The sequence below is a fragment of the Athene cunicularia genome (assembly GCF_003259725.1).
Source record: "Athene cunicularia isolate RWA chromosome 7 unlocalized genomic scaffold, athCun1 chr7_part1, whole genome shotgun sequence".
NCBI classification, from domain to species: Eukaryota; Metazoa; Chordata; class Aves; order Strigiformes; family Strigidae; genus Athene; species Athene cunicularia.
In genome coordinates this window covers 23,169,306-23,182,144 of record NW_020799107.1, presented here as the reverse complement: position 1 = coordinate 23,182,144, position 12,839 = coordinate 23,169,306, and the positions used below count along the sequence as shown (strand labels likewise).

General features: G+C 39.0%; 1 protein-coding gene across 1 annotated transcript in view; it reads left to right on the top strand.

Moving 5' to 3' along the window:
- The window catches only part of CNTNAP5 (contactin associated protein like 5), a 218,841-nt gene that overhangs the window by 112,822 nt on the left and 93,180 nt on the right, over positions 1 to 12,839 (top strand). Inside the window, exon 12 of the mRNA XM_026852489.1 lies at positions 5,772 to 5,891. Coding sequence (XP_026708290.1) covers positions 5,772 to 5,891 — 120 coding nt within the window. The remainder of the gene's footprint in view (positions 1 to 5,771; positions 5,892 to 12,839) is intronic.

The window sequence follows — 12,839 nt, the reverse complement described above, 5'->3', positions numbered from 1 at the left end:
TGCAAATGTTTGTGCTCAGCCATGTGCTGTTAGATTTCAGCTACAGCAGGGACACAATCTCTTCTAGTTTAAGAATTGTAATTAAAACAGTTGGATTAACAGGTTCAAGATACTTCAGAGAGCTGAACAGTGATGAAATTGCTCATATTTAAAACTTGTCAGGCTCTTGCAGTATACCGAATCAAGGCTGAGGTTTCAACTGCAGAGATAAGCTAAGAGGGACCCCAGCCCTGTCAGACCAGACTGCAGGGTGCAGAGAGCTACTGCATGTGCTCTGGCTGACCAGCCGTAAGGGTCTTGATGAAGGAATTAGAAAATTAAATTCTGTACTTGATTTTACACTAAAGGTCAAAATATAATGACATTAAAATTCTTAATGCCTTCGTGGCATTGAAGTCTGAATCATGGATCTACAGCTCGAACCTTGATCAATCAAAGTGCTTATTTATATTTTTGCTAGGATGGTTTTGTAGGGTTGTAGTACATGTGGCTTGAAAAAATATGGAATGTGTATGTTTCAGATCCATAATTTTGATTTTTGAACTTACGAATCTATCTCCCAGGAGATATAAGAGAACATGTAGAATTGGGTGATGTTGATCTGACTGGTGATAAAGTGTTTATTTTGTAAATGCTGATCAAAGTTTGACAAACCATTTCTTAATCACCAGGGAAGGTGAGAAGTTGAGAACTAAAGGAAAAGATGCCCGTTATGATCAGACAGTAAAGCGGTGTTCAGAATGAATGCTCTGATATGATGAGTTGTTGATCTGAAAAGCTAGTTTAATTTGAGATATTTAAGGCTGAAAGAGATACCTAAGGGAGAAACTGGGTATTTTTATTTCACAGAGGATTATATGGACTTGGGAGATAGATATCTTGAATTCTGCCAGTACTGTGCGCATGCCTGAGCACCATCAGCACAGCTCATCCTAGCGGGTAGGCAAGACACATACAGTACTTAGTGAAACAGTTCTTGGTATGAAGAATGGGGCTCTCAGGCGGCATCAGTTTCAGTAGCTAGCTCTGGCATGATTTTAAATTTCTCTGTGAAGCAGAGCAGTAGCCTTTAAAAAAATTCCTTGAAGGGCACTGCAAAAACGTCAGCACAGAGTCCAACGTTACAGCTTATAAGTGATTCTGGGGGGAAGAAAAAAAAAAAAAAAGGGAAAAAAAAAAGTCAATAAAAGACATCCAATCTCTTTGTGACCAAGTAAAACAGATATTTCTGATGTCCAGTTTCCCCTACTAAATCTGGGACCTTGGAGTCAAGCTGTTTCTTGTTCTGTCTCCCGGGAATGCCCACTGTTACCAGCAATAGCCCATCAGCCAACACTGACACTTTTTACACTTTACACTTTGGTTTTTGCCTTGTGCTGTAGTTTACCCTAATGCTTTTACCTGCCATACCTGACTGTGAAGTCCAAGTCATACTAGCAGGGGGGTAGCCTGGGTTCATGTGCACTGCTGACATTTCTTTCTGTCAAGCACTAGCATAGTGCAACTCCCCGAAGCAAACAGCTTCTCCTGACCGCCTGCGGGAACCTGGGGGCAGCAACTGCAGTGCTATTGCTGCATGGCAGTGCAGCTCATTCCCAAAAGGGCCTGAGGAAAAGCAGCAGGGGCTGGAAGTCATAAACTGTGATTTTCAGTGGTTCTGGCTCAGTGAAGCAAATGTTGATGGAAACTATCATTTTATCTTCAATGGCTGGTATAAGTCAAAATTAGTCCAAAAAAAAGTGTGGGAGGGTTAGAGAAGGGAAACTTATCTTGCTTCTTTGAGACAAAAGACAACTTAGAGGTTTCATTTTTAAAATTGTGTTTTTCAAAAAGTGCTTGATTAAGCATTTTAATGAGAAAACAAGCTTTGCATGAGCAGCCTGTAAAGAACATTATTTTTGTTATTTTGGTGAACATTTTAAAATTTGAAAATAAATTTGAAGGAGGGAAAGAAGAAACACTATTAAAATGCTTCACAGAAAGGAATAAAATCACTATTTTTTGTTTGTGTTTTGTTAGGTTTTTTTAAATTTAAAAATAATGCTTGAAAATTGTTGATGGGTTCTACTCTGAACTGATGAATACCTCTCCTTTATTAAAAAGGTGTAATTACTGCAACCGTTGTTTGACATTAAAATGTATGCATTTGTCAACAGTTCCATAATTACACTTGGTGCTTGCTTTTTGAAAGTAAGGCCCTATTACATGCATAAATGGTTGGTGACTCTTTAATGACAACTACAATAATGGTTTCCTACTGTTCCCAAAACAACCACATTTCCATCTACATCAGAGATGCCTGGCACAAAATGGAACATAACTATGAAGGCAGTTTTCAGAGTTAAGGCTCTGGGGTCTTAACAGTCACAGCCGACTGTTCGCCTGTTTTTTATTTTGTATGTTATTTCTGATTGCATAAAGAGAAGAATGACTGCAAAGAGACCTTGTCTTTCATTAAACCGTAAAGACAGCTTAAGGTTGTTGTCACTGGAGTAATGGAGCCTTTTTCAGCAAATGGAATTGCATAACTTTATTCTGCAACAAGCAATCAGCTCAGCCTGCAAAGACATTGAGCAGAGCTTGGAATGGATGGTGCACTTGAAATGTCTGTGGGGGCATCTGCCAGTGACTGGAAAACAAATGTAGTTTTCTCCTTGATGTATTATACAGGATAAAATAGCAAAAAAGAGAACTAAAAGCAATGGCCCATCCAGTCTAGAAGTATGCAGTACCAAATGCTTAAGATGTAAGCATGTGAAATACTCAGCATGCAGCTACAAAATAAACTGTCCACCAAACCAGATTTTGTCTTGTCATGATAGATAGAATATGTTTTATGTGCTACAGCTAGAGGTTTACAGCCTTTTCCCACTTCTTGTGCTCCTTCCTAGTATTTAATGCTGGAATTCTCATATAACCAAAAGGAAAACATACCAGGATGGATTTTCTTCTGGCAGACATAACTGTAGTTTCACTGAAGCTTGTGCACCTTTCAGATTTATACCAGTTGAGCACCCCTAGACTGATTTCTAGCTCTGTACAGCCTATTTTTTTCCAAAGTTGCAGTGACAAAGGGGCCATCTAAAGGTGAGTAGATCATCTCTGCTTGCATCTGCCCACATTATTAATGGCTGAATCTTCACATCTTTCCTTATTAATTTGAAAAGAGTATATCTGGCCTTCAGCCAAAATGGCAGTCAAGAAGCAGCAAAACACTTAGTAAGAAAAAGTTTGTGATGAAGAATGGGTTTTCTAGCTGTGCCAGTTCACTGACAACATATTAGTTTTATGTCTCTACCCCTTGAACTACCCTTTGTCTTCAAAAATACTCAGCAAACAATTCAGGGGAAGCAATTGGCATATTCCCTAATGAGACAAGATAAAGTGTCCTGTAATGATGATGACAGCAAATTCACTAAGTGAACTGCAGTTTGAGAACTTTGCAAATTGATCAAACCATGATTCCTTGATTGCTTACTTAATCGCCTGTTACGGTCTCTTTCCTGACCCTCCATATCCCAGTTGCTTTTGTCAGCACTTCGGCAACTGAGGGACTCTCTGTTAGCCCCTCAGGTTGTGAATAGTGGAACAATAGGTTCTGGTTTGGGGATTTTATTTTATTTGCATTTAATATGTACACTTGGCCAGCTATCAGAGGGGTAATTTAGAGATCTTCTGGACTCCTGCAGTGCTTTCTACACCAGGCTAATGGCTGTCAGGAGAAGCTTTCTTAATTCTATTTATTATAGGATGGATACTAATTAAAGCACTGTCTCACCAGGTGCTGAGTACCTTAAGCAGCTTCTTAACTCTGGGAAAGGTAATGCTGTGCATATTTAGCACTTACTGATGTTCTGCCTGCTAAAGGTGTCTGGTTGGGAGAGACATGTGCAAGGGAAAAGCATATTTCAGTGAGAGGTACAAATGATTGACTGATGAGACTCTTAATTCATACGCAGTTTAGGATCAGAGCCCCCAGAACTGTGATTCTTCTGTTTTGTCAGCAGAAGTGAAGAAATGTCCAAATCTCATTAAAATGTGAGTGATTAACTATCTTACAGCATTCTCCAGAATAATAGTCAGACAAGACTACTTCAGACTGACATTTAAGCCTTTCTGAAATTTGTTTCATTACAGAAACTGCTTTTAGGGGATGAGGGGAAAGGAGGGATGTGAGTCTATGCTTGCACAGGAGTGGGAATGAGGTGCTGGTGCAGAGAATTGCTGCCTTCTGCAGGACAGGCTGGAATTCCACTTCAGAAGTGGCGAGCAAGTGCTCTCCCTGCACTCGGTCTGCAAATCTTGAATTCCTTCCAGATGAAAGACACTGGGAACTTTGCAGTTGCATTTACAACCTCAATACAGCAGATGTTATATCAAGTTTAACTGTTCTGCTCTGCTGCCTGAAGAGTTGAGGAGGCCTGGAAAAAAAGATTTGCAGTGACTAACAAATGGGTTCTTCATAAGTTTCCCTGAGTATCTCCCAATATGTTGTCCTGTGTTTGCTGTATAATGATGTATGAATATGCAAATAGTCGCTAAATGTGCTCTTAAAATTAAGGGGCAAGAAGATAGATTTGACTTTGCAGAAGCCGGAAATGATGTCCAAATAAATTTCTGTGTGTTCTGCTGCTGGTAGAACTGAAAAGTACTTAATGATTAGGGGTAATGCCGTTTGCTTGCATTTACATTACTGTGTCTTCCAAATAATTCATCTCACAGGAAGAAAAAAGGAAAGTCTTGATCTATCTGCTAAGTCAATCTGTGTTTTTTATTCTATTTGCTGACAATTAGTTGAACAACCATATGCTGTTACGGTGAATAACCTTGTCGGTATCATCAGGTACATATTTAATAGAGTGGAAAAAAAATATCAATCCTCCTGCAATGGGATTTAAAGTTACTGTTGCTCAAGATCCAGGATCATGCATATGGGTTTCTGATACCTCTTAAATACCTCTCTGGAGGAGTTTTCTCTTTGCCCCATGTGAAGTGACAGTTATGATATCTTGCCTGAAAACATGCCTCAAATACAAGGAAATGTACTGGCCTGTGGGAGTTTTTCCTCCTGTTCTTGCTCTTGGTGACCTGCTGTGCTTGTTTTATTAACCACTTGTATTTTCATGGGCACTAGCCCTCCAAAAGAAGAATATTGATAAACAGAGTGAAAGAATTGGTTGTATAAAAATAGGTCTGAAGCATAAATATGTCACCTAGGATGGAGACCATACCTGAGTTTGAGCTTTTCTGCTAGGCGACAGTGACTTGTTTTCATTTGGGTAATAGACGGTGGCTTATAGCTACATGTTAACAGTATCCTGACAGGAATCTGAGGACTGGCAAAAATATGTCATCTGTGTTGACAAGACTTGAGCACATGCCTAGGTAGTAAATCATGTGTACACGTGTGTATGTACGTATCTCTTTGAAATATTAATTGAACACATATATGTATCACTCCCAAACTAGATGGTGGCACATCTAAAAGTTCATATCAATTTCCTTAAGTATTTAATATACTTCAATCCAAAATAAGGCCATTGGCCATATCTTTAAAGACAGAATATATTAATATTATTTGAGGAAGTAGTTAAATACATACCTAATTTTGAGCATGGACTCAAGTCCAAATGCAGTAAACTCCTTCACATGCTAATCAGCAGTGAACCAACAGTTTATAACAGTTTATGATTAAAGCAGTACTCATGTATAAAATGTGTCTGTCAAGTTTTCTCCTTGTTTGTGATGCAATCATTCTCTCTCTTTTAAAGCTATCTATGAACAATCTTGTGAGGGTTACAGACACCAAGGGAAGACGTCAGGTTTCTTCTACATCGATTCTGATGGAAGTGGACCACTTGGACCACTCCGTGTTTTTTGCAATATAACAGGTAATGACCTAACCTTGTGTTCAGTACTTTATGTTGGCTCTAATATTATTGACGTGTCTATCATTGTACTACTAAGAAGACTGTGCAATCACAGGTCTTTCAGCAGTGGGGAAAAAGCAGAAAACTGCTAGTAACTGAGGCTCAATTCTGAGATGTTTCTTTGAAGAGGATTCATGTAAAAGTGATTTTTAACCTAAGTTTGAAAAACTTACCTGTACTGTTGCTCAGTGGTATTTACAATGGTATTTGCACCTTATAAGGTGCACTGCTGATATATTTTTCATAATATCATAACTTTTAATGATGAGATGTTTGTGTGTTTTACTAAATATGTAGAAACTTAGAATTGAAACCTTCTTCTGAAACTGAATGGTTTCTCTGCTTTACTAGAACACTACTTTTGGGAATACTTATTAAACTCCTTTCACTGAGCTAGCTGTAAACCCTTCCAGTCTGACTTCAGTAGGTATACCTCCTCTCATATGAGTGTGCTGCCTTTGATGTCCCAGAGATTAGAAACCTTGATATTCCTGGGTATCTGTGTGGAGAAGGCATGACCTTCTTAGGAGCAGAGGCACCAAAGAGATAGGTAGCAGAACAAGAGCCTGGCAAGGTGACCTGTTGGTTGAGACTTTTCAACCTTACAGTTTCATAGTTTTAAAATAAAAAGTGTTTCAAATGAATGTACCTGTCTGACATTCTCCCCTTAGGTGGGTCCTATTTTGTATATAGGACTGCCATGCAGGAGTATGAGAGAATATTACATAGCTCATATCATAGAGCCTTCTTTCTACTTTTTATTTTTGAAATGGAGAGGAAATTTCCTAGACTGTCTCCTGTTCAGCATTTTTTACTTCCTGTGGCCAGGTGCGGATGAAAGAATGTTTTATTACCTGTTCTAAATCACTAATTCTGGTTGAGCTACTTTGCCACATATCACCTCCACACTCAGTCCTGAAAACTAAGGACGCAGGATATTCATGTTTTATCCTTAATCTCCTTGTATTTAAAGTGTCTCAAATTAAATTTTCATTTTGATTTAATTGGGCAATCATTATGTTAATTAAATGAACACCAGTTAATTATTAAGTATGTTTTTTATCCAAGTGTAACAAATATTTAATAAGATGTGTCTCCTTCACTGTTGTTGAATCTCGTAAGAATTGAAACACAGTTTCACCTTTCTGTCTGAATATCCTTCCTTGATCTCCAGTATGGGAAATGTGCACATTTTTATTATTTATCATATAAATGTGTGTGATCAAAACATTGTCAGTGCTTTTTATCTCTTCTGAAGAAGGAGGATTTTTGACAAACTCGGTGCAGAAAGCATCTGCTTTTTCTCAAATAAATTTTATTTGGCGGAAATCCAGGAGCCATATACTTGATTTTCTTTCTATCTGTAATGAACTTGCTGACATTTTTACTTTATTTTGGTTGCGAGAAACGTGGAGGTGGGGAAAACTGGCAGAACCTTCTAGCCTGGAAAACTTTTTCGTATTTCTTATTTTCCCCTAGATATCTCATTTAAGGCAGGGGAAGGTCATTTGTCACGGGCATCTCTATCATTCCTATTGCATAAAAAAGGACTGAGGCACAGAAAGAAATTACTATTTTACAGTTGTCCAGAGAGTTTGAGGTACAGTTGGGTTATGCTCCTGTATCGTCTAAATATGGTTTGGGTGCCTTAATCACAAGAACTTCTTTTCTCTCTGGGAACATATGTTATTGTTATGCTGATATAAATTGTTTACAGTAATAGATTAAGTGCAAAGTATGGAAAAACTAACTGTATGTGCACAGGTATGGATTCTGGGTTTGTTACTCTTCTCAGGTGATGCTTCTGCATAGCTTTCTGAAAGTACCAATATTCAGGGAAAGTCTATGTTGTTATATTAGGAACATACAAAGAACAGAGGCAAAAAGTCAACATTATTGTTCAGTGACATAGATCCATACCACACCTCCTGTGAACAGAAAAATCTAGATGGTCAGAAACGTGGATGGCTTCCACGTACAGTGAGACTAAACAAATTAAAAAGGTGGTGGAGGGAACTGTCACAGAAAAGCATGGAGATCATCTGTGGCATAGAGAAAGCAAATAGGGATTGATTTTTTTTCATCATGTAGGAACTAGGGAATAGTTAAATTATTAGATAGCAGTATTTGGAGGGGTTTTGTTTGTTTTCTTTTTCCTGATGAAGTGAATAATTCAACTTGAAACTTACTACCACAGGACATGAAGGAAGTCAATGTATCAACAGAGGGGAAAAAAACAGGCTGGAAAAAGCCCCAGTCTTGTCTGATAGATTCAGAAGGTGCAATTAAATGTAGAGGTTTAGTTGCAGCTCCCTGCTCAGGCAGCTGTGAGACAAAGACTGCTGGGAAATGGGAATGAGTTTCAGGAAAGTCTTTTGCCTTCCCTCGCTTGCCTGGGTATCTGTTCGCCCTTGAAGGCAGAGGTGGGCTCCTGGGCTAAATGAAGCTTTGCTTTTACTCTGGCTGTTCTTTTTGTATACAGTTCAAGAAGCAGTAACCTCTTTACGTCCAAAACATGTTCAGACTGAAGAATTTAGAGGTGGAATGGAAAATCCAGGGAAATGATTCATGTAGTGCTTTTAAAAGTAGAGGTGCAGTGAACTAATGACCTCTGGGAATCATACTGCCTTGAATCTGTGAAGAATGAATTCAAAGAAGGAATCAGATCATCAGTAAGGAGCAGCATCATTGCATGTAGAGAACAGTGTTTTTCCTTAATGTTCATTTACATTTGTTTAAAATTATTTCTATTTTTTACCTGTTTAATTGAACAGATAGGGACCTTGTTTGTATCCGGTTATTAATCCGGGCAGACTAACGCCAGCTTTCTCACATATTGGTGTCTGGTCATATTCATCCAATATGTGATGTGGATATGGGAAATATCGACATTACAAGTTAGTTTATTGTGTCTATGGTCCCAGTGATTTTTCTGAAGCCTGTCAACTTAACAGTCCAAAGCTGAATAAAAATTCTGAAGAAACCAGAAAATTGCAATTTTGTGTGTTGAGAGGGAATTGGACAATCTTACAAAGACAAAGAGGGAGAAGTAAGGGAAGGGAAATTTTGCAGGAAGACAAAATGAGAAAAAAATATTTTAAAATATGAAGCAAATTTTCGGCATGGAAAGAAATTTAACAAGAGTGTATCACAGGATATCTGCTGATAACAAAGTGGGTAAAAGTATTAATTGCCTGGAGAAGTGGCTGAAAAAGCAAGTTGACAAAAATTGTAGATGGCATGCTATTATTTAAATTGGTTAAGAAGATGGAAGAGTGTGTGAAGCACTTTAGAAGGATCTTATCTTGAAGGTTGTTTATTTCTTCTAAAAGTAAAATATGTTGTTGAAATAGGAGGTTGTCAGGGACAGTAATGTACCTAATTAAAGGCATAGACAGATATCTGTATAAAGAGAGGTTAAAAGTAAATAAACCAAGAATATTTAGTTTGGGAAGATCCAAAGTGAATAGGACTCATTGACAGAAGTGATGTTGATGTTCATTTGCATTTTCTTACAATAGGAATAAAGACACAGTTCAATGACAGTGAAAGACAACAAACTCAAAACTAGATTTTTTTAAAGAAAGACAGCACCTTATTAACATAATGTTTTCTTCACCTTATATGCCCATTATACACAAAGCAAAGTCACTTTCACAGGGAAATTCATCAGTTGTAAGAAACAACGAGGAATCCACACCAAATATGCATGTGCATGAGGGAAGTGAACCAGGCTATGTCCCCATACCATGTTCAGATGTAGTTGGATGCTATGAGACACCATGAGGGTCCATGCAGCGTTTATTAATTTGAGATGCTTGTGTTCAGCACCGTGGGAACATCGCTAGCCTGTTTCCAGGGCTGCCTGGATGGTTCTCCCATCATACATGGTGCTCTATGCCCACACTTTTTTGCATAAAGTACAAAGAGAATGTATCTTGTCATGCTTTGAGGTAATAAATAACCACCAGCACGGGGGAAACAAATTTTCCCTGTAGGCAGATTGTTTGATAATTAGACCAGTTGAATTAATCTTCACTTCCCACTGAAGTGACTGATAACAGTCAATAAAAAAAACAGCTACTGGACCCTCTGAACTTCTGGTCTGGCAGTCTTTCTATCATTGTGATGTTTATTCTTTTTTCTCTTGTTGCTTAGAAATCTATTGATCTGGCTGGAGTACTACTTAAATGCTAATACTGACTTTCTCCAGTGCAAAGTCTATATAGACATGCAATCTACATCCATGTACTTGTTTTGCAGTCCTGTATGGAAAGTGTAATGACCTTTTTTCATCTCCTCTGGAGTAAATTTTACCCCTGATATCTGAAAGATTTGCTTACAATACACTTCAGTAATTCCGCCACAGTGCTTCTTCACTGATGCTGTTTTACTGTGTGCAGATCCTGGGCTATCAAATCAATAATGCTTAGAAATTGCCATGACTAAATCAATGCTTAATTTTATCTTAGCTAGATATTTGTTCAGTCCTCAAATAGTTTGTCTCCTTTGTTGGGCTTTTTTTTCCTTCCTCACCTCTTTTCCTCCAGGGGTGCAGACTGGGGGAAAATTAGTCCTTATCCCAGGTCTTGATGCTAGTCTAAGATCTATTATTGAAACTGCCATGATGAAAGAGTAATTAAGAAAAAAATATATATCTCCTTGTTGTGGATCATCTCAGCTTTGCAGTCTCCTCTCAAAATGCAAATACTGCCTGTTTTTCTGATGCAAGAAAAGTAAAGCTTGCTTTTCTCTATCTCTGTGTCGAGACTGTGTTTAAACTTTGGACAACGTAAGGGATTCTAAGAAGTGAAGGAGATTGCCAAAGTTATACTTGCAATTTTTAAATTTTTCATTCAGCTAACAGTGATAAAGATTTTATTTTTCCAGATAGTGCGTATATCATGGCATGTAAAGGAGGTTGAATTCAGGAGAATACAAGTTGTGTTTGCAGCTGAAGTGTCTAAATACTCTAGGTGTCTGAATAATCCCATTTACAGTATGATATTTGATCAGCTATTTGAGGAAAATACTGTAGCAGTTCAGCTTCACACACTTTGCTCTGAACAAGGAGCAGACTGGAGTAACAAAGAGATGGTCTACTATGAAGCAGAGCTGGCTGAACCTCAATCACTGCAGTAGGGATCCCCACTGATGTTAAAATAATCATGGAACTGGTGGTATTACTCTGCAGAGCATCTACCTTCCCTTTGTTTCCACACAAGAATCTCAGTTCATCTGCTTATATAATTTTTTAGTCCATTTTCCATAAGAAATCACCTCCTTTTACTTCGTATTCGCAATTACAATGACAGAGAAGTCACCATGTGAGTTAACCCTTGTTACGTTTCCTTTGGACTTTGCAGACTCTCATGTGGAAAGGAGGACTGCCACCAGTTAGACTGAGGCAATAAGAAAGGAGGAGGAGGAGAAAGGAGGAGGAGGTTTTATTACCTGCAACTCTGTAATTGTGGGACAAGAACTTAAATGGTAAAACTCCCTGAGATTCTCAAAATGAGCTAGATAAGACTTTACAGATTTGAACTTCTTAAGGAGGTTCTTGGAGTGCCGGTTTTGGGTTTTTTTTGGTGGTTGTTTTTGTTTTTGGATTTTTTAATGAGTGTACCTTGTAGCTTAGTGTCTGTAATTGTGATTGACTTTATCACTGGAGAAAATAATGAATGGGAATCCTTTAAAAATTATTTACTACTATTTAAAGACAGCCCTTACAGATTTACGCTTTATACCCTCAAACACTACAGGTGTTTCAGCACACTGTAATTCTGACAATTTATACATTTCTGTTTTGAATTTTCAGTAACTATTCCAGAACCTTATAATATGAAAACTCTTTAATGCTTATGTCAGGGGCGTTGTGCTGTCAACATCTGTCTTGCTGTTTTCAGTGAAATTGTTGTGGTTTTGATAAGCATCACAGCAGAAGTCCTTCAGGACTTCTTCACTGTCACACTTGCAGGAGGCTTCCAAGGAACTGTTAGTATAGAAGACCATAACAGTAGATAAAGTAGGTAAGCTCTGGCTCTCTAAAAGTCACTTCAGTTGTCTCAGGTACAAGGGGTGGATTCATTTGCCCCAGACACAGGTGTCTAGTGCCATGTTGGAAACCTGCAGATGTCCTGCCCAGCCTCCTGGTTCGGCACCAGAACAGCAGGTCTCCTGTGAGCTCCACTTCTTGTCTGCCAGGCTCATGCAAATGTCTGAGCTATCACAAAGCGTAAGAACCAGCAGTAAAGTGATTGTGTTGAGTCTCTCAAAACTCACCTTAGATGAAAGAGACTGAATCAGAGAGGATTGCACTGTTGTCACAAGTGCAGCAAGTGTGAGCTCAGTGGAGAAGTGTCCATTTTGCACGAGGAAGTAGTACAGTGACTTCCTCTTCAGTTTTTGGAGAGGAATATTTCTCACTGCTTGTCATAGATGCCCTGTATTTAGAGGAAATATGGAAAGGGAGGATCATCAAGAAGTAGGCTGGCAGGAATAATGGTTTGTCATCTTTGGGCTTCAGCTCAACATGGGGATGAAGGTGCAAGGGGTTGCAGAAGAGGTGTCTTGTTCTCATCCATCAGAGCTGCCTGGTATGGTCATTCTACTGACAGAGGTGCCTCGAACCGTGGGCTCAGAGTGAGCAAACTTCATGCTTGGGGTGCAAGAGAAATGGGAATCCAGCTCTCCCCTCTCTGCCAGGGCTGGGGCAGCCTGTCTGTGGAGCCAGGGGTGGTGTGGTGTTTTCCTGGTGCCAACTACTGACTGCCAGAAAGCCTTCACAGATGGGGAATGGTTCCAGGCATGGGCATCCCTGAGGAATGCACGTTAGCAGGTGCAGTGTGCCAGTACCATCGAAGAGTGGGCTGCATGCCCACTGTGGGGACAGGACACACCCCACCCCCT